A 24,862-nucleotide genomic window follows, 5' to 3' on the forward strand; every position below is an offset into this window, starting at 1 on the left:
TTGACACAATGGGCTTTGAACTCCCAACACCTGGGTTGCTCATCCAGTACCATATATACGAACTTACTCTGTAGTACCTGGAATGACAGTGTGCTTCAGTGGGTAGTGCTCTTCCCTCTGAATCAGAAGGTTGTGGGTTCAAGTCCCACCTCAGAGACTTGAGCGCAAAGTCCAGGCTGATGCTCCCCCTGCCAGTACTGAGGGGGTGCTGCACAGTCAGAGGTGCCGTCTTTTGATGAGATCTTAAACTTGAGGCCCCGTCTGCCCTCTCCGGTGGGTGTATAAGATCCCATGGCACCATTTCAGAGAAGAGCAGGGAGTTCGCCTCAATGTTCTGGCTAATATTTATCCCTCAACCAACTTCATGAAAAAAAACCAGATGATCACATTGCTGTTTTTGGGGGCTTGCTCGACACAAATTGGCGGCTGTGTTTCCTACATTCCAACAGTAACTACACTTCATAACGGTAAAGCGCTTTGGGATGTCTTAAGGTTATGAAAGGCACTATATAAATGCAAGTTCTGTCATTCTTTCTAAGGGAACCCTAACCCTGAACTCCTCCCATTACTTTGCTTGTGAGCCTTAGGATCATGTTGTTTTACTTGCTTATGATGCAGCGTTAAATCTCTCGAGGAAACTGCAGAATCTTGTAGCTGTTGTACGTTTTGGTTGAAAATATTTAATGGGCTGTTCTTGTCACCGTGACATTCCCTTCAAGACTCCGTGCCATGCATATCTCATCCTCCACACTCGGGGCTGGAGGGGGTTATTGAGGGGAGGAGGCCTTGGAGGGATTGGAAGGCAGGACGAGAATTTTAAATTTGAGGTGTTGCCAGACCTGAAGCCAATATGAGTCAGCGAGCACAGGGAGGTGATAAGTGAACGTGATTTGGTATAAATTAGGATACCAGCAGCAGAGTTTTGGATGACCTCAAGTTTCAGGAAGAAGACTCAGAGCGTAGGAGAGAAGATCAGCTAAAACATGATGTGCCAAGTAGTGATGTTCATTTGGGAATTAAATCATGAATTTCTTATTTCCTGCGTCTGTGGTATTAAGGTACTCCTTGAAGTAATCTGAACTGATGGGGCTTTGTGAAGTTATGGTTCTTTGAAACTCTTTACTGTGAACAATTTGTGGATTTAATTTTTAGTCAAAGGTTTTTAATTGAGAACAGTCTCAAAAGTTTATACTTGCCTGCAGCTCAAACTACATCGTGATATTTGAGCTAGACTTGGTATCTCCGCAATTTTCAGCACAATTTTCCCGCGACATTAGTTTGAGATGTCATTTAAAGGGGCCCCTCCCATCCCATGGTTCAATGCATGCCAATTGTGCTCTGATACTCAAGTGAAGTGCTGAGGGATGTTCAACTGTGGAAGGCCTCACAATTGAGCGCAATACCCATCTGAGCTCCACACTCAGGGGCGATTTCCAGCAGAAATCACTGAAAGAAAATTATTTTGCACCTTGCACAACCTCAGAACGTCCCAAAGCCAATGAAGTACTTTTTGAAGTGTAATCACTGTTGTAATGTAGGAAACGCAGCAACCAACTTGTGCACAGCAAGCTCCCACAAACAGCAATGTGATAATTACTAGATAATTTCAACGATGTTGGTTGAGGGATAAATATTGGCTAGGTCCCTTCTCGTTGAAATAGTGCCCATGGTGTCGTTTAGGTCCACCAGGAAGGGCAGAAAATGCTCCTTCTGAAAGATGACATCAACTGTGCAGCAATCCCCTCAGTATTTAAACCCACAACTTTCTGACTCGGAAGTGAGCATGCTACCCACTGAACCACAGCCAAGCCTCTGTAAGGATCACAAATGGAAATTCTGGCTGATTTCCCCACCCACGTCCCACAGTCCAGAGGCACCGAGGCCAGTTGTAGTGTATTGTCTCAATAAAGAGTGTTTGCTAAACCTATTAAAGTTTGTTGAATGCTGTAATATAGATGTGGACATACCACGAGAAAGGACAGGTAAAGGTCAGCTGGCCTATCAAAGCTGACCTATTCTGGCATAGTGTAACGTCTGGATATGAACACTCCCTCTCCCACCATGTCGCCCACACAATCTCCTGGGAGAATCAATAAAAAAAAAATAGAAAAATCTTAGGCCATTTCACTGGGAATTCCTCTCTCATCCCTGAAAATGCTGACAAAATATCCAGGAGGCCAAATATGGAGAAGGTAGGTAGGTGACGGTTTAAGAATATAAGAAATAGGAGCAGGAGTAGGTTATTCAGCCCCTCGAGCCTGTTCCACCATTCAGTAATATCATGGCTGATCTACTCTAACTCCACCTCGCTGCCCTTATCCCCATTTATTTCATTTGCTTCCTTTAGACTTGCAGTGGCTCACCTACCTTCTGGTTGTAGATATGTTCGCCACGCTCAGGAACTGGTCTTGCTTCCTTTGAAGGCTTGGAGCGCATGGAGGTTTAAAGGGTGAAATTATAAGGACAGATTGTACTCCTTTGAGTGTGTAAGATTACGGGGTGATCTAATTAAGGTGTTTAAGGTGATTAAAGGAGTTGATAGGCTGGATAGACCCAGTTTCCTCTGGTGGGTAGAGTCCAGAACCTTAAATTTAGAGCCAGGCCATACAGAGCTGATAGAATCATAGAATGGTTACAGCACAGAAGGAGGCCATTCAGCCCATTGTGTCTGTGCCAGCTCTGTGCAAGTAGGAAGCACTTCTTCACACAAAGGGGAGTGGAAATCCGGAACGCTCTTTTCCCCCCCCCCCCCTCTCCCCCCCAAAAGCTGTCGAGGCTGGGGGTTAATTAGAAATTTCAAAACTGATGGTGGATAGATTTTTGGAAAAAGTTACAGGTGTGCCAGGTTTTAAGCAGGGCAGGGAGAGAAGGGAAGGGAGGGAAAGAACAAAAGGGAAGGCCTGTGATGGGGTGGAAAACACTGAGAGATTGAATGGCAAAAGGGATGATGATGCAAGGCAAAGGGGAGTGGTAATGGGACGAGTGAAGAAAAGATGCGTCGAGAGGAGGTGTGAATGGGCAAATGCAGGCTCATCAGCAACAACAGCCATCTAAAAACAAACTTGGTTGGTAAATGGAGGCATTTGCAGATCTTAAGAAAAGGAGGCCATTCAGCCCTTCCAGCCAGATTCACTATTCAGTTACATTATGGCCGGTCTGTACCTCAACTCCATTTTTTTTCACCTCTGCTGCACATCTGTCAATATCCTCATCCATCAAATATCTGCTAATGGTCTTGAAAGCTCCAGTTGTAGTCCTAGCATCAATAAAGGAGGGGGGGGGGGGGGAAATCTGGAACTCTCTCCCCCCAGAAAGCTGTGGACGCTGGGGGCCAATTGAAAATTTCACAGTGAGATTGATAAGATTTTTGTTAGGTTACGGAACGAGGCAGGTATGTGCCAAGAACTGCCATGATCTAATTGAATGGTGGAACAGGTTTGGGGACTGCCGATTTCCTCCTGTACCTGTGAATCTGCACTCATTGTGCTGGGGAAGAGAGTTCCAGATTTCCACTACCCTGTGTGTGCAGAAGTGCTTCCTGATTTCACTCCTGAATGGCCTGCCTCTAATTTTTAAGGCTTCAGTCTTGATTCCCCGACCAGCGAAAATAGTTTCTCTCTAACGGCCCATATCGAATCCTCTGCAAAGGAATGCAGGCCAAATTTATGTTATTCACCCTCACAATTTAACCCTCCAAAGCCCCGGTGTCATTCAGGGGAATCTGTGCTGAACCCCCTCCCAGGCTGATGTATCCTTCCTGAGGTGCAGAGCCTGGAACTGAGCACAGTTACTCCAGGGATGGGGTCTGAGCAAGCTCCCGTGCAACTGAAGCATCACTTCCACCCGTTTGTCTCCCAGCTCCTTCCCCACCTGAGATAAAGACTTTGCGTGAACACCCACGTTGGTTAGCAGCAGTAGTCACAAGATTAGCGCAAGTGAGAGGTAATAAATATCTTTCCTGGGCCAATTTTTTTTTTAAACACAAATGTTTCCCCCCATTTCTCTCCCCCAAGTCTCTCGCTGGAACTTGGTTCAGTAGGTAGCGATGAGGAACAGGCACTCTGTCTTAATCTCTCTCCTGGCACTGAGGCCAATTACAGTACTCCCAAGCCCTGGCTGATATCAGGCAACTTGGTGCCAGGAACTTTGAGTGGTCTGTGTTGCTCAGTTATCGCTAGACAGGAGCATGCCAACCATAGAGGTAGGGGAAGTCAGTCATTGTTTTTGTGGCCACTGGCGAGCTGATTCTTCAGCCCCGTCTCAGATATATCAGAGCTGTGATTCCTGGCTTTCCTGCATACCCCATTAACTTGGAAAGCAGCGAGGGCTTGTTTGTGTCTCAGGGGAAGCAATAGGTTTAATGAGAAAAATGCTCCTCAGTTATTAAACATGTTCCCACATTTCCAGAGGTTGGGGGTTGGTGCGGTGGTTGGGGCTGTTTTTCAGCTGTTGTTATTGATGGCACTGACTTCCCTGAGGAATGAGGGCATTAGTGATATGTGCACAGGTTTGTTGGAACGTGGCACAAAGGAACAGCACCCGACACCCGAGGCTCTCAGTGCGTCGCCTATGATACAGCGATGGGCAGATAAGGTTTTTATGTTGTGTCCATTTGATCCGTGGCCAAGCACTCAGCAGCACATCTGTGGATTTTGGTCCTTGTGCTGTGTCGGGGGAGAGCTGTGCAATGCGAAGGTGCAGTGCTGGGGGTTACAGGTGTGCCTCTGATGGTGGGTGCATCTTGTTGTCCGGGGGGGGGGGGGGGGTGCGGGGACGGTGGGGAGGGGGTGTTAAGAGCTGCGGATTGGTGCAATATTCTACTGTCTTGTCTTAAGTTGGGCTCCTATCATATGTTATGCAGTGACTGGTGATGCTGGCAGAAGGGAGGATTGATTGAATTGTTACCTAATATTATATGTTGAATGGCCGAGGGACTTAAGTTATGTGGAGAAGCAAGAGAAGCTTCCTAGAGCAAAGAAGCTTAAGGGAAGATTTGATAGAGGTGTGCAGAATGATGAAGGGTTTCGATAGAGTAAGTAGAGAGAAGCTGTTTCCGCTGGCAGGAGGGTCAGTGACCAGAGGACCAGCAGATTAAAGATAATTGGCAATAGAACCAGAGAGGAGAAGAAACGATTTACGCAGCGAGCTGTTGTGATCTGGATCGCGCTGCCTGAAAGGGCGATGGAAGCAGATTCAATCATAACTTTTAGCCGAGAATTGGATAAATACTCGAAGGGGAAAGTTGCAGAGCTATGCAGCAGAAAGAGCAGGGGAGTGGGATTAATTGGATAGCTCGACCAAAGAGCCAGCACAGGCATGATGGGCTGAATAGCCTCTTTCTGTGCTGTTCATTCCATGATCTAATATTATAATAGGAGATGACTAAAGGAAATGTGTTTCTGTTACCTGGTGTGTATCAGCCTTTCCTTACCAAGCATGATTCATCCTTGGAAGTTGCCAGTTAAATTCAGCCAGATATTGTCAGTACAAATTCTCTGTGGTAAGCCCAGTGTTTTTAAATTTGAATCCATATTGTTGGATTATTGAGAGTCTAGTAAACTTGGCACAATGCATTTCTGTCTTTAGACAGTGGCTGTAAAGTTCAAGGGGTCTGAACTTCCCATTTCATTTCCCTAAGCTCTGGGATTCCTTTCCTAAAGCTCTCCGACTCTCTCTTCCCTCCTTCAAGATGTCCTTAAAATCTGTGCCTATGACCCAGGTTCTCCTTATGTGGCTCGGTGTGAAACTTTGTCTGAGAATCGCTCCTGTGAAGCTCCTCGGGACATTTTGCTGCATTAAATTGTAAGTTGTTTATTTCCAACCAGCTTGCTCCTTATTTCCCCTGAGGACACTGGCACCTTTAGGCATCTGTTTGGTACCAGGCTCTCAAGTGGCTGTTATTGTGAATGCTGGCGGCCTCTTTAACCTTACAGCTGAGCCGCAGGCTGTCTTCACGTATACTTCCAGCGGGGGATAATGGATAGCCGTTAAGATGTGAGAATTCTCGTTATCTTTCTCCATCCCCACCCCGCACCCCAACCTATGCATTAACGTGGAACTTGCATTTATATAGCGCCTTTCACAACCTCAGGACCCAAGCTGGTGCAGACATGATGGGCCAAATGGCCTCCTTCTGCACTGTAACAATTCTGTGATTGTGTGAAAGAGCTTTACAGTCAATGAAGAACCCCAATAGTTTTTTTAAAATTTGCTTTTGGGATGTGGGTGTCACTGGCAAGGCCATTTATTGCCCATCCCTAATTGCCCTTGAGAAGGTGGCGGTGAGCTGCCTTCTTGAACTGCTGCAGTCCATGTGGGGTAGGTGCACCCACACTGCGGTTAGGGAGGGAGTTCCAGGAATTTGACTCAGCGACAGTGAAGGAATGGCGATATATTTGCAAATCAAAATGGTCTGTGACTTGATGGTGATGGTGTTCCCATGTGTTTGCTGCCCTTGTCCTTCTAAGTGGTAGAGGTCGTGGGTTTAGAAGGTGTTATCTAAGGGGCCTTGGTGAGTTGCTGCAGTGCATCTTGTAGATGGTACACACTGCTGCCACTGTGTATCAGTGGTGGAGGGAGTGAATGTTTAAGGTGGTGGATGGGGTGCCGATCAAGCGGGCTGCTTTGTCCTGGATGGTGTTGAGCTTATTGTTGGAAACACACACATCCAGGCAAGTGGAGAGTATTCCCTCACATTCTGGACTTGTGCTTTGTGGATGGTGGACAGGCATTGGGGAGTCAGGAGGTAAGTTACTCACTACAGAATTCCCAGCCTCTGACCAGCTGTTGTCGCCACAGTATTTATATAACTGATCCAGTTAAGTTTAACGGTGGGATATTCAGCGCTGGTAATGTCTTTGAATGTAACAGTGTAAGACGCTGTTGTAATGTAGGAAGCGCAGCAACCAATTTGCACACAGAAAGCTCCCACGAACGGTAATGTGATAATGACCAGGTCATTGTGAGGTTGGTTGAGGGATAAATATTGACCGGGACACTCGAGGAGAACTCCCCTGCTCGTCTTTGAAAGAGTGCCCTAGGTGAGACCAATCACCTCAGCACCGACGGGGGACGGAACCCGGGTAAATTCTTCATCGTACGGCTTGGCTGGTCCTGGGAACACGCTGGGTAATCTCGCCGAGCCTTTGTGAATTTGCGTTTGCGAGAAAACTGAATAAAAAATTAACCTTTTGTCAAACCTGCTTTCAGAAAAATGCAGCTGAGCGGCAAATGGATTTACGGTGGAGATTAGCAAATACAGGTGCCAAAAGTGGAACCTGTTTCAGTGCAGCCATCACTCATGTTATGATGACGATCACACTCACCAAATAGTTTCCACTTAAAAAAAAACATTTAATTAATCAGAGTACCGACAGAACCGTCTTAACTTAAAATTCTAATAGGTTTCATGGAGAGAAATATTAGCTGGAGCTTGAAGTGCATCTGATTAAACATTCTCGCCATTAAGATATCTCCAGGCATCAAATGTATTGCTCAGGTCCCACTTCATGTCCCACGTGAACCTCTTGAATTACTTTCAATAATTCCCCAACTGCAGCCCTCACTAACTCCCATCTCGGCTCCTTTATATTAGAGAGCTAGCACTAAGGGCAACTCCCGCCTTCAGAGACAGTGCTGGAAAGCAGACAAGGTGCAGATATGGCCTCTCAAGATGCCAGGAGTCTCCTGGAGAAGCAGCTGCAGAGGAGAAAGAGAGCGAGAAAGCCTTGCATTTATATAACACCTTTCACAATCTCAGGACGCTCCAAAGTAGTTAATCGCCAATGCGCTTTTGAAGTGTGGTCAGTGCTGTGGTAGGAAATGGGGCAGCCAATTTGCACACAGCAAGATCCCACCAACAGCAATGAGATAAATGGCCTGATAATCTTTTTTAATGATGTTAGTTAAGGGTTGAACATTGGCCCAGTACACTGGGGCAGAACTCCCCTGCTTGTTGAGATAGGGGACCTTTTATGCCCACCTAAGAGGGCAGGCGAGGCCTCGGCGTAACTGCAGCACTGGGAGTGTCAGCCTGGATTTTGCGCTCCAGTCTTGGGAGTGGGACTTGAACGCACAAGGCCTCTGATCCAGCGACAAGAGTGCTACCCGCTGAGATACTGGTGCAACACGACTGGAAGGATGTTACAGCGGTTTTATCTCGTGAACAAATTATAATTTGTGGAATTGCTGGTGAGCAGATAAGATGCAGATGAGATGGTAAGAGATTTCACTTAGAGAGACGCCTTAATCTGTAGTTGTCTGTAAAACCATTTGAGCACACAGTAGGACTCAGTGAGTAGCACATTACTGTTCGGAATAATGACGGGCTTCAGCTCTGTAAACTAAATCTGTAGGATTTAATATTTAATTCAATACTACCTTTTGGACAATCATCGATCTTTCTATAGTCCTAGGCTTTTAACTTCAAGGTAGGTTTCTTCAAAATATATAAAAATTCAAAATTGATTTGCTGAAAATGATGAGCTTTTAAACCAAAAACCCACTTGGTTATAATAATCTAATGGGTTCCCTTTTGGTTGGGAAACATGTTGTCTAATATATCTGCATATTATTTGAGAGCACTCACCACAATATCTACTTCCAAGTGTCAAAAGCATTTAAAAGAGATAGGACTTGAGAGAAATAGACTTGCAGGATTGCAGGGTTCGAGCGGGGGAGTGAGACTGACTGGATAGCTCCGTGGAGAGCTGGCACGGCCTCGATGGTCAGAACGGTCACCTTCTTGCTGTAAATGACTCTGACGAAAGACGGGCATTTTATACTGTTTCTTTTCTTCTGACCTGGAGCCAGGAATTTCTGTCTCACAGCAGAACAATGAATCACAGATTGACGTGTGTGTGGATGTGTTTGTTTGTGAGGTTGTGTGCGTGTGTGTCTGTGTGTATGTGTGTGAGTGTGTGGGTGTATGTGTGAGTGTAGGGGGGGTGTGCGTGTGTGCACGTGTCTGTGTGTGTATGTATGTGTGTGTGTCTGTGTATGTGTGGTCAGGCTAGTGCTTTTTTAATATTAAAAAAAAATCTCTTGGATAAGTAACTTTAGCACCATCTGCTACTCCTAATATCTTGTGATTTGAAGGCCTGCTCTTGTCTCTGGTGTTATGTTTGCTGTTACCCCCTCTCTCTCTTCCATTTGCCGTCTCCAGTCTTTCTGATGCAGTTTGATGAGGTCACAGAGACACAGCTGTAAATGGAATGATGTAATAATAACCCCGCTTGTCACGCGTGACGTCATAAGTGTATGACTGAGTGAGCTTTAGGATAAGATTAGCTTGATGAAAACCTTGGGTGACCTTGCCTATTCATGGTTAGTACCTTCGCGTGGCTCCCTGTATCTTAGATTTCATGTTTCCCGCCCGAAAGCTGCTGATTCTTGGAACTAATACATTCCCCACATGTCCTGGCCACCTTGGTCAAATGGTTCTTCCTTGCGTTAACCAGAGACAGCTGGCGTCAGCACGCCACGGGGGTGGTCACAGCGGGGCTCGGCCCTGACCTTGTCCTCACCTGCTTATCTGGTTAGCCAGACTTTGCAGCAGGGCTCAGTGGATGGTCATCCGGATCGGGGTGGGGGGGGTGCTTGGGTTAGTGATTCGGGAGTGGGAGGTGGAGTTTGGCCTCATCTGCCCACCCATGAGACCAGATGTTGTTCCTCTACCTCTGTGGCTGCAGCTTCCTGGAATGGGTCACTTCACCGTCGTTCGAACAGGGACTAAAGTGTCGTGGAAACCTGGAATTCTCTCCTCTGCATGCGGTGCGGTTGCTGAGGGGATCATCAGAGCTTTCAAGACTCAAGATGAGATAATAGATTTTTGTTAGGCTAGTGTATTAAGGGTTATGGATCCAAGGCAGGTCGATAGAGATAGGCTGCAGATCAGCCATGGTCTAACTGAATGACCGAATCGCCTCGAGGGGCTGAATGGGCTGCTCCTGTTCCAGTTCTCTGCTCCGTCTGGTTTGGAACCAGACAATGCATGGTTTAGGCTCTAGTCTGCTGTTGGACATTAGCAGGAGCTGTAACAGAATCGCACTGACAGAAGTCTTCACGTCGTAGAGGCAAATGGATCATCCCTTCAGGAGAAAGTCCTGCCATGACTATCCTGCTTAGAAACATCACCTCGAAACCTGCACTTGTTAAGGTTTGAGGTGCAGAGCCTTTTCCAAAAATCGAGCACATATACTTCAATCCCATTCAGAGAAGTCTTGTCGATTGTTACTACGAGGGAGGCGCTTTATAAATGTCAGTTTTTGCAACTCAGTGGCTTTCTGAAAAGTTTAGTTCTGTGATTTTTCACCTTGTTGCTCCAGTACCATTTCATGTATCCACACCTATGGGACCCCATTCACCACCTTCAACATTCACTCCCTCCATCACAGTGGCAGCAGTGTGTACCATCTACAAGATGCACTGCAGCAACTCAGCAAGGCTCCTTCGACAGCACCTTCCAAACCCGTGACCTCTACCACCTAGAAGGACAAGGGCAGCAGACGCATGGGAACACCACCAGCTGCAAGTTCCCCTCCAAGTCACGCACCATTTTGATTTGCAAATATATCGCTGTTCCTTCACTGTCGCTGAGTCAAAATCCTGGAACTCCCTTCCTAACAGCACTGTGGGTGTACCTACACCCTATGGACTGCAGCGGTTCAAGCAGGCAGCTCACCACCACCTGCTCAAGGGCAATTAGGGATGGGCAATAAATGGTCTTGCCAGTGACGCCCACATCCCATGAACAAATAAAAAAAAGCACAGCTGTCTCTTTAGCAAGGCAACAAAGAGTTGTGATACTAAAACCATCTGCTTTTCCTTTCTCTTCAGGACCAAAGACATAAAGTCACACTGAAGCGACACCGGTAGCCTTGTTCAGGACGGACTTATCTGGCTTTAGACCATTTTGCAGGTGGGTTTGGTCGATGCTGTGGACTGTATAGACAAACTGAAACTGATTTAGTAAGGGTGGGTGATGCAGTGAAAGAAAGGAAGATTTGCATTTATTTTTCAGGACGTCCCAAAGTGCTTTACAGCTGGCAAAGTAATTTTGAGGTGCAGTCACTTTTATAATTTATAACATGGTTGCCAATTGTCACACAGCAAGCTCCCAGAATCAGCAATGTGATAATGACCAGATAATCTTTTTTGTTAATGATGTTGGTTGACACTTGAATCTTGGCCCAGGACATCGAGGAGAATTACCCTGCCCTTCTTAGAATAGCACCATGCGATCTTTTACATCCACCTGAGAGGGCAGTCAGCAGCCTCAGTTTAACATCTCATCCAAAAGATTGCATTTCTGCCAGTGCAGCACTCCCTCAGCACTGCACTGGAAGTGTCATAGAGTCGTAGAGTTATACAGCACGGAAACAGACCCATCGGCCCATCGTGTCTGTGCTGGCCATCAAGCACCTAACTATTCTAATCCCATTTTCCAGCAGTTGCCCCGTAGCCCTGTATGCTATGGCGTTTCAAGTGCTCATCTAAAAACTTCTTAAATGTTGTGAGGGTTCCTGCCTCAACCACCTCTTTAGGCAGTACGTTCCAGATTCCAACCACCCTCTGGGTGAAATTTTTTTTCCTCAAATCCCCTCTAAACCACCTCCTGCCCCTTACCTTAAATCTATGCCCCCTGGTTATTGACCCCTCTGCTCAGGGGAAAAAGTTTCTTCCTATCTAACCTATCAATGCCCCTCATAATTTTGTATACCTCAATCATTTCCCCCTCAGCCTTCTCTGCTCTAAGGAAAACAACCCTAGCCTTTTCATTCTCTCTTCATAGCTGAAATGCTCCAGCCCAGGCAACATCCTGGTGAATATCCTCTGCACCCTCTCCAGTGCAGTCACATCCTTCCTATAGTGTGGTGCCCAGAACTGTACACAGTACCCCAGCTCTGGCCTAACTCGCGTTTTATACAGCTCATCATGACCTCCCTGCTCTTCTATTCTATGCCTCGGCTAATAAAGGCAAGTATCCCATATGCCTTCCTAACCACCTTATCTACCTGTGCTGCTGCCTTCAGTGATCTATGGACAAGTACACCAAAGTCCCTCTGACCTTCTGTACTTCCTAGGGTCCTACCATCCATTGTATATTCCCTTACCTTGTTAGTCCTTCCAAAATGCATCACCTCACACTTCTCAGGATTAAGTTCCATTTGCCGCAGCTCCGTCCATCTTCCCAGCCCACCTATATTGTCCTGTAATCTAAGGCTTTCCTCCTCGCTATTTACGACACCACCAATTTTCATGTCATCTGTGAACTTACTGATCAAACCTCCATACCTCCTTAGATTATGTGCTCAAGTCTCTGGAGTTGGGTTTGAACCCACAACCTTTAGACTGAGAAACAAGAGCACAGCCCACTGAGACAAGGCTGGCATTGAAAGCTTGGAGTTGATCAGGAAGTTGAAACTATGCTGACAGGTGCACTAAAGGGTTAACGTGTAGTAAATAACTGTCCTCCCATCAATGATCCCTCACAAAATGTCCTTTTGGCAGCTACACGTTCTCTACTGAAGAATGTAAACCTCAGACCCACCATGAGAAATGCTGTGCCCGGACCTTTGCTGATGCCCACCCTGTAAGCGGTTGCTAATAGGTACCCACGATGACTGACACACGGCATCTTTCCGACAGCATGGCCAAAACCAGGCATCTTCCACACGGAAGAGTTGCATGGGGTGCCAACAGACCTTTAAAAAAAGGTTAATAAGAGCATTAAAAAAACGGGAGCAAAGCACTGGGGCCCATTCCTAGAGGGATAGAACTGGAAAGCAGAGATGTCAGTTAAACTTGTATCGAACTTCGGTTAGACCATGCTTGGGTCACTGTGCACAGCTCTGCTGCCCATATTCCAAAAAGGGTATAGCGGCCCTAGAGAAGGTGCAAAAAAAGATTCACAAGTATGATGCCAGAACTGAGAAGTTATACTTATCAGAGAAAGCTAAATAGGCTGGGGTCCTTTTCTCCAGGAAAGAGAAGGCTGAGGGGTGTCCTAATAGAGGTCTTTAAAATGATGGAGTTACATCGGGTAAACATAGAGATGTTTCCATTTATGGGAAAGACAAAAAGTAGAGGTGATAAATATGATTCTTCTTCTTCTTCTTTGGCCTCCTTTTCTCGGGAAACAATGGGTAAGCGCCTGGAGGTAGTCAGTGGTTTGTGGAGCAGTGCCTGGAGCGGCTATAAAGGCCAATACTAGAGTGACAGACTCTTCCACAGGTGCGGCAGAAAAAATTGGTTGTCGGGGCTGTTACACAGTTGGCTCTCCCCTTGCGCTTCTGTCTTTTTTCCTGCCAACTGCTAAGTCTCTTCAACTCGCCACACTTTAGCCCCGCCTTTATGGCTGCCCGCCAGCTCTGGCGATTGCTGGCAACTGACTCCCACGACTTGTGATCATTGTCACAGGACTTCATGTCGCGTTTGCAGACGTCTTTAAAGCGGAGACATGGACGGCCGGTAGGTCTGATACCAGTGGCGAGCTCGCTGTACATGTGTCCTTGGGGATCCTGCCATCTTCCATGCGGCACCAATAAATCCAATAGGGAATTAAGAAGAGACTTCTTTGCCTAGAGAACGGTGAGAATGTGGAACTTGCTACCGCACGGAGTAGTTGATGTTAATAAAGTCGATGTATTTAAGGGGAAGCTAGATAAATGCATGAGGGAGAAAGGAATAGAAGGTTAAGTTGATAGGGTGAGGTGAAGAGGGGTGGAAGGAGGCTCATGTGGAGCATAAACACCAGCACGGAGCAGATGGGCTGAATGGTCTGTTTCTGTGCTGGAGTGTAACATGTGAAAGCCATTCCCTTCCCGCTCCTTGGCGCAGGGCTCCAGTGTGTTGCGCGGCAGTGCTGCCGTTCCCCGGTTGTGCGGTCTTGGCGAGCCGATGCTGACGTCACCATCTTTCGTTGTCGTTTCAGTGGAATATCGGAATCTGTCAAATCTGGGTTTGGAACCATGAGCTCGGTAGCTGTGCTTACACCGGAGAGCTTTGCTGAGCATCGCAGCGGCTTAGGAGACCAGGAGACCAGAGGTCAGTGTTGCCGTAAGGGTGGCTGCCATCTTTAGCAAGACCATGAGAAAGGTCGATGTCTGAGGTAAAGCAAAGTGACTTTTCCATCATCCTGATTTTCTGTGAACGGATAGGTGCAGCAAACATCTGAGCCTGAGGACATAGCCCCTTTGACCTAGTAGTAAAGGCACTAAGTCATTACAGAAAGAAAAGCCATGCATTAATTATTGCATCTTTCACAGCCTCAGGACGTCCAATAGTGCTTTACGCTAGTGGAGTACTTTTTGAAGTGTAGTCACTGTTGTAGGAAACATGGCAGCCAATTTGCACACAGCAAGCTCCCACAGAGAGCAGTGCGATAATGTCACAGGCGCAGGATCGTTTACATCCACCTGAGAGAGCAGAGGGGGCCCCGGTTTGGTTGTCACATCCGGAGGTCAGCACCTGCGACAGTGCAGCATTCCCTCGGTACTGCACTTGGAGCGTCAGTCTGGACTTTGTGCTCTGGTCTCTGGAGTGAGCCTAGTATCCACAGCCTTCTGTCTCAGATGCAAAAGTGCTGCTCCCCTGAGCGATGGCTGATGCCGCACGCAGCTGAAGGCCCCAGGTTCCACACCTAGTCTGTGGTGAATTTGTCGATCTCCACTGATCAGCGCTCTTTGAGGGGTTGAGGGCGCAGGGACAGGAATCAGCTGGCCTTCTTGGCAAGCTGATTGCTCTCCCGTAATCCATGCTGGACCACGCATGCGAGCATGGGTATCAGACAAGGGCAGAATCGGGCCTGACCGCGATGCCTCTGCAGTCGAGTAGCTTACCAACGCACATTGTCTCGGCTCACACACAAGGAGTGGAGAGTTAGCCAGTTAGCAGAGGGCTTCTGGCAATTTTCCAGTTGTACCCTTTAACCCCTCCAGAAGCGGAGGGAAGAATGTCGGGACAGGGTTAAAAGGTTCTGAAAGGCCCATGAATGTCCACCTTGTCTTCGGAAGGGAGGGAGAGACCGTGCGAGTGAAGATCAGAGGACAAGGCCAGCCCACACTGCTCTTATGCCCTTCCTGGTTAGAGGATCTTTGGCACAACCAGGGGCAGCCAGGACAGGGAAGGATGCTGAAATGTGATTCCAAAAGCTGCTGCTGCTGCCCAGTGGTTCATTCCTTGATCTCTGTGCTGACCTTAAGTGAGGAGTGACCAAAACATTGAAACTACAAATGCCTAATGTGAGGTAGGAGCTTTTATTTGCTATGCTTGCATTGTGGAGGGAGGGAGCAGAGGAGGCGAGTACTTTAAATTGAAATATTCCCTTCCTCGTACTCAGCTTCCCTTTGGATATAGTGCTTATTTATAATGCTGACGCACTTTGTGTTGATGTTGGCTATGTGTTTGCAGGTGGAGTACCTGAGGATGAAGCTTATATCCCCACTTACCTGGAGGCTTTTCCTCCCCTCCCTGAGAAGGGAGCGCCGGGGGACAAGTCTGGTGAACCAATTGGAGCGTGGAGCAAAATCCGACCAATCAAATCCTCAGTAATCACCCAGGTACGCGAACGCTCTCTGTGGTATATACACAACAAAATTGATCTGAGAATCTATTTAAGAAATACTTATTTGTATCTCTGGGCCACCTTTGATGCCCTTGGGACGTTGCAAAATGTTTCACAGTTAAGAAACTACTTTTTAAATTGTGGTAATATAGAAAACGTAGCAGCCCCTTTGTGCACAGCAAGCTCCCACAAAGAGCAAGAGGTAATGACTAGATCGTTTGGGTTTTTTTTTTTGATGTTGGTTGAGGGATAAATATTGGCCCGGACTCTGGGAAGAACTCCCCTGCTCGTCCTTAAAATTATGCTGTGGGATCTTATACGCTTCCCCGAGAGAGCAGTTGGGGGCCTCAGTTTAGCGTCTGCACCTGGAGCATCAGCCTGGATTTTTGTGCTCAAGTCTCTGGAGTGGGACGTGAAGCCATGATTTCCTGACTCAGAGGCGAGAGTGCTCCCCACTGAGCCACAGCTGACACTTATCAGGGCATGTTAGTACGTACAGAACCAGAAATACTCCAACCAAAGCCACAGGCGATATTCTCTTTCACTACGATCATGGTGCATCATTCTCCTCGACTTCTCTGCAGACTACACCAGCCTCATTCAGTGCTGCTCATCTATTGCCCAGTTCTGTGGGACTGCCCTCGCTTTGTCCTTAAACTCATCCAAACCTCTGCTACTCCTATCCTATTCCACTCATCCATCACCCCTGTACTCGTAGGCTTCCAATATACCAATGCTCCCTGTTTAAAATTTTCACCCTCATATTTAACTCTCTTGTGGCTTTGTCCTTCCCTGGGTCTGTAACCTCCTCTGGATCTGCCGTTCCCCCATCACTGAACTATCTATTCCTTTGACAGTGACCTCTTGTGCATTCCCCCTTCTGCTGCCTGTCACCCCACCATTAACAGTGGTGCCTTCAACTTCCTTGGCCCTGTGCTCTGGAACTTCCTCCCTGATCCCCTCTGCCCCTCCATTGCCCCCTGCTTTACAATTAACTCCTTTAAATAAACTTGTGATCATCCCTTCTTTGACTTGTCCCCTATGCCTTTTGATACAATTTGGGACCTTTTTCCACACTAAAGGCTTTTGTATATGCAAGTTGTAATGACCTGGGTTTGATTGTCAATTTGTACTGATGTCGCCAAGATCTCAGTGCCGCGGGACTATTACAAAAAATCAGCTGGATTCCTGCTCCTGTCCACTATCCCGTGATCTCCTAATAACAAGCACATGTGTGTTTTAAAAAGGGGTGCAAGGAATAAAACTCGAAAAAGGTAACGCTAAACCTTTACAAATTATTGGATGGATAGAGTTAGGTTATTGTGTTCAGTTATGGGCACCCTACTTTAGGGAGGATGTCATGAGAGGGTATAAAAGAGATTTACTAAGATAACATCAGAGCCAAGAGGCTTTAGTTACAAAGAGCAACTCTAGGAACTGGAGATCTTATCATTAGCACAGAGCAGGTTACGCTAGAGCTGAGGTATTCAGAATTAGTATTGATAATGTGAACAGAGAAAAGCTATTTCCACTGGTCGAGAATTGGATAACTAGATGACATAAATTTAAAATCGTCACCAAAGGGAGAGGGGAAAATAAAATCCTTTTAAAAGTAAAGTGGAGACATAGTATGGGGAAAGGGCAGGGGATTGGACCTATGGGGAAACTGTTCCTTAGTTAATGTTTCAAATAAAAACTGATTGTTTTTTAACTTCAGAAATCGAGTCAGTCTAAAAAATGATAGACAGAGAGAAAAAAGTCACCTATCTATATTCTTATAGTTAATTATAGTTACATTTACTAAATTTATTTGTTTGTAGAACTGCAGTTATTAAGGGAATAATTAATATTTTGGTTTCTGGGCATTAAAATCTTAGGGAAAGAACTTAAACCTTGTTAAATTTATTCTCCATTTTACCTTCGGAGGTAAATTTTAAAAGTCCTGCTTTTCATTAAAAATAAAGAATTTTAATATGTTTTAATGGAGTAGATAGAGAGAAATAGTTTTAACTGGGAGGTAGCAAGAGGACACAGATTTAAGACCTGGGGAGAAATGAGGACAGTATTTTTTTACGCAGTGGATTGTTGTGATCTGGAACGCGCTGCCTGAAATAGAGTGAAAACAGATTCAATAGTAACTTTCAAAGGTGGAATTGGATGACTGCTTGAAAAGGTGACATTTTCAGGGCTATGGGGAAAGAGTGGGGGGAGTGGGACTAATTGGATAACCCTCTCGAAGAGACGGCACAGATATGATGGGCCGAATGGCCTCCTTCTGTGCTGCATGATTCTATGGGACAGCTGGTCACAACGCAAATCATTTTACTTAGGCTTTCATCTCATAATCATTTTGGGGCTTTTACCGGCAGCAAATAATGTTTTCTGAGGCAAGTTCGAGAAACTGTTTCTAGAATAGTTACAGCACAGAAGGAGGCCATTCAGCCCGTCATGGCTGTGCCAGCTCTCTATGAGGGCAACTTAGCTAGTCCCACTCCCCCGTATTTTCTCCGTAGCTCTGCATTTTTTTTTCTCTTATAATTATCCAATTCCTTTTTGAAAGTCCTGATTGAATCTGCCTCCAAGTGCATTCCAGATCCTAACCGCTCGCTGCACTTAAAAGAAAAATGCTTTTCCTCACCTTGCCTCTGGTTCTTTTGCCAATCACTTTAAATTGATGATTGAAAGCAAGACAGGCCATTCAGAGAGGATGTTATTTTGCAAGCAATCTCACTGTGTAAGAGATGCTGGAATTGCTGCCACTACCGAACTAGTTGTAAACAAGAATAAACTTTCTTAAAGCCATCATCTGTTTATTTACTCTTGCACTGAGGTATAATTACTGGAATAGCTTGTAATTAAAATGCACTTTGGCTTATTTCTTGTCAGTCAGTGGCCCTGATAATTGCATAGAATTACACAGAAATTACAGCCCAGGAACAGGCCATTTGGCCCATCCAGTCCATGTTAGTGTTCATCCTCCACATAGAGTAGTCCTGATTCCATGTGCCCACCCTCCGGTCCAATCTCTTCACTCAAAGGGTTGTGAATCTTTGGGATTTTCTACCCCAGAGGGCTGTGGATGCACAGTCATTGAGTATATTCAAGACAGAGATCGATATATTTTTGGGTATGAAGGGAATTAAGGGATATGGGTGTAGTGGGGAAAGGTGGAGTTGGGTTACAAGTACCACCACGGCCTCATTGAATGGCGTAGCAGGCGCAAAGGGCCAAATAGCCCACTTGTTCCTATTTCTTATGTCTTTATATCTCTATCCCCATGATATGCTCAAGAAGCTCCCTTTTGGTACACATTTGCAAACTTGTCACCTGTTGGAAGTGAACCCAGGGTCAACCCAAAACAGAGTCCACGGAGATTTGAACTTGGATCGCTGGATTCAGAGTGCATTTTACACCATGGGCCCAGTAGTGCCTAACATTGCTTAACATCCTAAGAGAAAATAACGTACCCTCTTAGTGCCGTAGAGTAACTGCAAGTAATGTAGTGAAAGTGGTAGGCCTAGCTCACGCTTCCTATCTGTCGCACCTCTACATCACACCCCAAGTGGCCCACTAAAAATTCCATTTCGCAGTGTTAAATAAAAGTATGAGGGCAAAAAAAGACTTTGGACTGTATAAAGAAACTCAGCAGGTGCATAAACTACAGGAGTCAGAATATCTGCAGCCTCTCAGTGGACCTTCTCCCAAAATTCCCTTCACCCCCACCGTTGGTGGTTATGCCTTCAGTCATCTAGGTCCTAAACGCTGGAATTCCCTCCCTAACATTCTCTGCCTGTCCGCTTCCCTCTCCTCCTTTAAGACCCTCCTTAACACGCATTTTATTCTTTCATGGGATGTGAGCATCGCTGACAAAGCCAGCATTTGATGCCCATCCCTAATTGCCCTTGAGAAAATGGTGGTGAGCCATATCTTCAACCAAAGTCACCCCTCCTAATATCTCCTCCTTGGACTTAGAGCTGAATTCTGCCTGATTATACTTGTGTGAAGTACCTTGGATGTTTTTCTGCATTAAAAGAGCTATATAAATGCAAGTGGTTGTTATCAATAGCAGTTGAGAAATAGACAAATACAGATAGGATTCGTACCTGCAGCCATTGAATGGTAAATGGACTCACACAGTGCTTACTTAACAGCAATTAGGCTCAGTGTTCTTAAAACAACACAGCATCTCCTTGCTATCAGAGCTTTACATTCAATATTACATGATATAACCCCCCATTTTTTATAAACCAACATGCCACCTGATTTACCGTAAGCAATGCCGTGTGGGACCTATAAAAGTCATGCATCCAGTGCATGTGCATCGCAAAAAGTCACATGTCAGATATCATACTTATTACAGGGCAAAACTTTTCCTTTAAAAACAGGGTGAAAAAGCAAGTGGTGAGCCTTAACTGGCCTCTGATGGAGCTGAGCAGTTTCTAGGTCGCGACAATTAGCTAGTTTTACCGATGTAAACGAGTGGCTTTTAAAGAGTACATCAGGCTAGCAGCTGAACTTCACAGCTGTGCTCTGGACCCCAGACCGAGGCCACAGCAGATCCACCAGTGAAGACTGTGGGATGACGTGCGTAGCGATTTAACGAGAGGATGTGAGATCCCAGTTGAGGGGAACTGTTGGTTGGAAATTGTGAGTAGCTGTTCGGGAAAAGCACTCGTTCAGCCTGAGACGTAAGACTGACACATCCTGTGTGATCTATGTCTTGGTTTATAAGTGTCCACAAAGTAGCTGGGTTCACATAAACTTTCCAGTAACAAACAGGAAAACCTGTTTATTGTTGAATTCAGTGCTGATAGTGACTCATTTCCCCTGATCATTTGTGCTTTGGACATTTGCTGTTAATGGTTGTCAGGGAAGAGCTACCGGGATTTGAGTTTTCATTTCCCTTAAAGGAATCAGTCGTAGAATTGCTGGACATGTTATTCTACTACAACCAGTCTTAATGTTTGAGAATCCAGTTTACTTTTGTCCCCACAGCTATTTTTAATCAAGAACTTTTGATTGCTCCACTGAAGTTTCCTCTCTTGCGTCTGCCTAGTTCCCAGTGCAATGTCTTCACAATCTATCTCCACCGTGCGTCCTTATTTATTGAAATAATTATAAAGGACTTGCATTTATATAGCGCCTTTCACAGCCATAGGACATCCCAAAGTGCTTTACAGCCAGTGAACTACTTTAAGAAATAAAAAACAAAGCGCTGAAAATACTCAGCAGGTCTGTCTGCATCTGTGGAGAGAGAAGCAGAGTTACCGTGGCAGGTACCCAGTTTTGTGTCATCGAAATCATTAATGTATATTGTGAATAGCTGGGGTCCTAGCACCGATCCCTGCGGTACCCCACTAGTCACTGCCTGCCATTCGGAAAAAGATCCGTTTATTCCTACTCTTTGTTTCCTGTCTGCCAACCCTTCATCAATTACTTTAAGTGTTGTAATCTAGCCAATTTGCATACAGCAAGCTCTTACAAACAGCAGTGTGCTAATAACCAGATAACTGCCTTCAGATATTGATTGAGAGATAACTATTAGCCCAGAATACCAGGGAGAACTCCCTTGCATTTCTTCTTTGGAGCTCATGAATCTGTGGACAATAGCTATTTGGCTATAGTGTCTCGGTGAAGAGAGTTGGGAGATGATAGCCAGTGCTCATGGACTGGATTTCACACGGGGTCTGTTAGTGAAATGATTATGGCACTGGGCTAGCAACCCAGAGGTTCTGAGTCCAGATCCCTCCATGGCTTGGCATGATACTGACATCATTTGTAATTGAAACACAACAACCACACTTACGGTTGTGTAGACAAGTAAGATTTTTCATGTATCACAGATATTCAGCACAGTCGTGGAATTAACCATCCAGCCAACTTACAGCAAAGGATCTGTGAACTTGCTCAAGCCAGGGGGGAAGTAAATTGGCGCTGTTGGCTGCAAGCTTTTTTTAAAGATTTCACTCTTGGGAGGTGGGTATCGCTGGCAAGGCCAATATTCATTACCCATCCAAGCTGCCCTGAAAAGGTGCTGGTGGTGGTGGACCTTCCTTTAGGACCACAGCAGTTTTTATTGCTAGAACTGAGGCCACTTCAGCAGGAGCAGTTAACCTCATTGGTGTGGTACTGGAGTCACATCTAGGCCCAGACCAGGTAAGGACAGTTGGTTTCTTTCTTTAGAGGGGATTAATGAGCTAGTGGGATTATTACAACAGTCTGACAGCTTCACAATCACTTTTACAGAGACCAGTTTATCAGTTGCAAATTTTTCTGTCATGGGATTTGAACTCACTGGATTATTAGTCCTAACCTCGGGATTATTAGTCCAGCAACATAACCGCTACGCTACTGTACCCAGGCAAGAGGACATGTACGGAAGGAATTATATATCTTTCTCTTTGTCACCTCCGCCCAGGTGTTTCACGTCCCTCTGGAGGAGCGCAGGTACAAGGACAACAGTCAGTTCGGTGAAGGCGAGGAGGCGAAGGTGTGTCTGGACATCATGCAGAAGACGGGAGCCCATATTGAGCTCTCACTGGCCAAAGATCAGGGCCTCTCCATCATGGTGACCGGCAAACTCGACTCTGTCATGAAAGCAAGGAAGGAAATCGTGGCTCGGCTTCAGACCCAGGTCAGCTGTCTGGATTAGTTTGCTGCTGCTGTGGGGGATAGGGAATTTATATGTCTGCAATCATATTTCAATACCCTAGGGCTTCTCTCCCCTCCACTTGAATGATCAGAAGTAGATTCTTCAGCCTTGTAATTGCCTCCTTAAACTCCTCTGACTTGCTATCACTCTCCCCACTCCCCTTGAAGGGGATTCAGCACAGATTTACCATAGTGATACCGGGGCTAAAAGAGTCAAATTATGAAGGTAGTTGCACAGACTAGCCTTATATTCCCTTGAGTGTAGAAGAATAAGGGGTGTTTAAGATGATTAAAGGATCTGATAAGGTAGATAGAGAGAAACTATTTCCTCTGGCGGGGGGAGCAAGGGGCCAGAGCCTTAAAATTAGAGCCCGGCTGTTCAGAGGTGATGTTAGGAAGCACTTCTTCACACAAAGGGTGGTGGAAATCTGGAACTGTCTCTCCACAAAAAGCTATTGGGGCTGGGGGTCAATTGGAAATTTCAAAACTGAGATTGATAGATTTTTGTCAGGCAAGGGTATTGGGGTTACGGAACCAAGGTTTAAGACACAGATCTGCCATGATCTAATTGACAATAGGTTCGAGGGGCTAAATAGCTCAGTCATGTTCATATGTTCCTAAAAGCCTCAAGGCCTACCTTTTTAACATGTCTTCAGCATTTCCAATACCTCTTGTATTGCCCAGTTTAAAGCCCCTTGGGCCAGTTTGTCCATATTAGCACAGATTACCATTCTCTGAAGGAGAGTAGAATTAGTCTTGATTATTGACACATAAAAGTCAGAGCATTAACAGAGACTCCTCAGTAATTTGCTAAGATTATTGTATGTGATTAAATAGCACAGTGGCGCAGTGGTTAGCACCGCAGCCTCACAGCTCCAGCGACCCGGGTTCAATTCTGGGTACTGCCTGTGTGGAGTTTGCAAGGCTGTGTCTGCGTGGGTTTCCTCCGGGTGCTCCGGTTTCCTCCCACATGCCAAAGACTTGCAGATTGATAGGTAAATTGGCCATTAGCAATTGCCCCTAGTATAGGTAGGTGGTAGGGAAATAGAGGGACAGGTGGGGATGTGGTAGGAATATGGAATTAGTGTAGGATTAGTATAAATGGGTGGTTGATGGTCGGCACAGACTCGGTGGGCCGAAGGGCCTGTTTCAGTGCTGTATCTCTAAACTATGACGTTGCAGCCAACGTAATGCACGCTTGCACCAACGCTTATGCATTAGCTTGGCTCAGGGCTGTGAACTGAGCCATGACTGAGGCCCATATACAATTCCTATTGTCGCAATTTTTGTCACGTTGTATGTCAACAGTTAACATTGAAACTGCCTATGTAATCATTTAGAATGGAAATCCTGTATGTAAACAGTTGCCTGTAACAATGTAGTTGCACAGTCTGGCCACTAGGTGGCATCACAGTGATTTTTATTTGAAAGCTCTTGTATGTGACAGAGAAATTTACATACGTAAAGTGACTGTGGGCACTGCGGTCTCAAAAAAAAAAGTGAAATGATTTGCAAATCTTCTGTACCAGCCCTCGCTTCCATGGAGAGCACGTTGCCGGCATCCCTTGCTTCACCGGGCTCTTTAACTTCTTTAGGCTTCAGCTACTGTCACCATCCCGAAAGAACACCATCGGTTTGTCATCGGCAAGAACGGAGAGAAGCTGCAAGAACTAGAACTGAAGACGGCGACGAAAATCAACATCCCCCGCCCCGATGACCCCAGCAACCAGATCAAAATCACAGGGACAAAGGAGGGCATCGAGAAGTCCCGGCACGAGATCCTGCTTATCTCTGCAGAACAGGTACGGCCGTCCATCCTTCCCTTCAAAAAGCAGTAATTCATGTTAGTTTTGATGCTTCCTGGGTCTTCCATTGACTGAAATTGGGCTATGTATCATTCAAGATAATGAAATGGCTGCTTGTCTGACATGAGCAGAAATGTCCTCCAATTAGCTGTTGGGAAGACCAAAGCTATTGTCTCATCCATGTTTCTTCCTCGCCACCATTGCATCCTGCTTCCAGGTCACTGTCTGAGGCTGACGCTGATTGTTTGCAATCTCAGCATCCTGTTACCCATGATATCGCCCAACGCTGCCGCTGACTCTGCCTCCGCCCATCATTCACAGCACAGAAGGAGGCCATTCGGCCCAATCGAGTCCATGCTAGCTCTCCACTGAGCAATCCAGTCAGTCCCACTCCCTGGCTCCATCCCTGTAACCCTGCCAGTCCGTTTCCTTCAATCCAGTTTCCCTCCGAAAACATCGATCGCGTCCGCCTCCGCCACCCTTATGACCCTTTGCACGCCTCAGGTCTGGGAGGACATTTTTTAAATTTAATGTTTTGTCGTCTTATGTCTTCTCGATAAACAAGTGGAATGGGAACTAAATTAGCAATATTATAACAAAATGAAAAATAAAAGAATGTGCATTTATATTATGCCTTTCACAACCTCAGGTCATCCCAGAGCACTTCACAATGAAGCATTTTAAAACCCTCATCCACGCTTTTGTTACCTCCAGAATCGACTATTCCAGCGATCTTCTGGCTGGCCTCCTATCTTGCACCCTCCATAAACCAGATATCATCCAAAACTCTGCTGGCCGAATCCTAACTCACACCACGTCCTGTTCATCAGTTCATCGCTGA

At 46.0% G+C, this 24,862-nt stretch overlaps 1 protein-coding gene across 1 annotated transcript in view; it reads left to right on the plus strand.

Annotated features, from left to right (window-relative positions):
• The window catches only part of LOC137357372 (vigilin-like), a 91,404-nt gene that overhangs the window by 5,179 nt on the left and 61,363 nt on the right, over nucleotides 1-24,862 (plus strand). The window contains exons 2-6 of the mRNA XM_068023655.1: nucleotides 10,837-10,918; nucleotides 13,934-14,046; nucleotides 15,412-15,560; nucleotides 21,984-22,199; nucleotides 23,812-24,018. Of these exons, the coding sequence (XP_067879756.1) occupies nucleotides 13,971-14,046; nucleotides 15,412-15,560; nucleotides 21,984-22,199; nucleotides 23,812-24,018 (648 nt within the window). The 5' untranslated portion in view covers nucleotides 10,837-10,918; nucleotides 13,934-13,970. The remainder of the gene's footprint in view (nucleotides 1-10,836; nucleotides 10,919-13,933; nucleotides 14,047-15,411; nucleotides 15,561-21,983; nucleotides 22,200-23,811; nucleotides 24,019-24,862) is intronic.

This window comes from Heterodontus francisci, chromosome 48 (genome assembly GCF_036365525.1).
Source record: "Heterodontus francisci isolate sHetFra1 chromosome 48, sHetFra1.hap1, whole genome shotgun sequence".
NCBI classification, from domain to species: Eukaryota; Metazoa; Chordata; class Chondrichthyes; order Heterodontiformes; family Heterodontidae; genus Heterodontus; species Heterodontus francisci.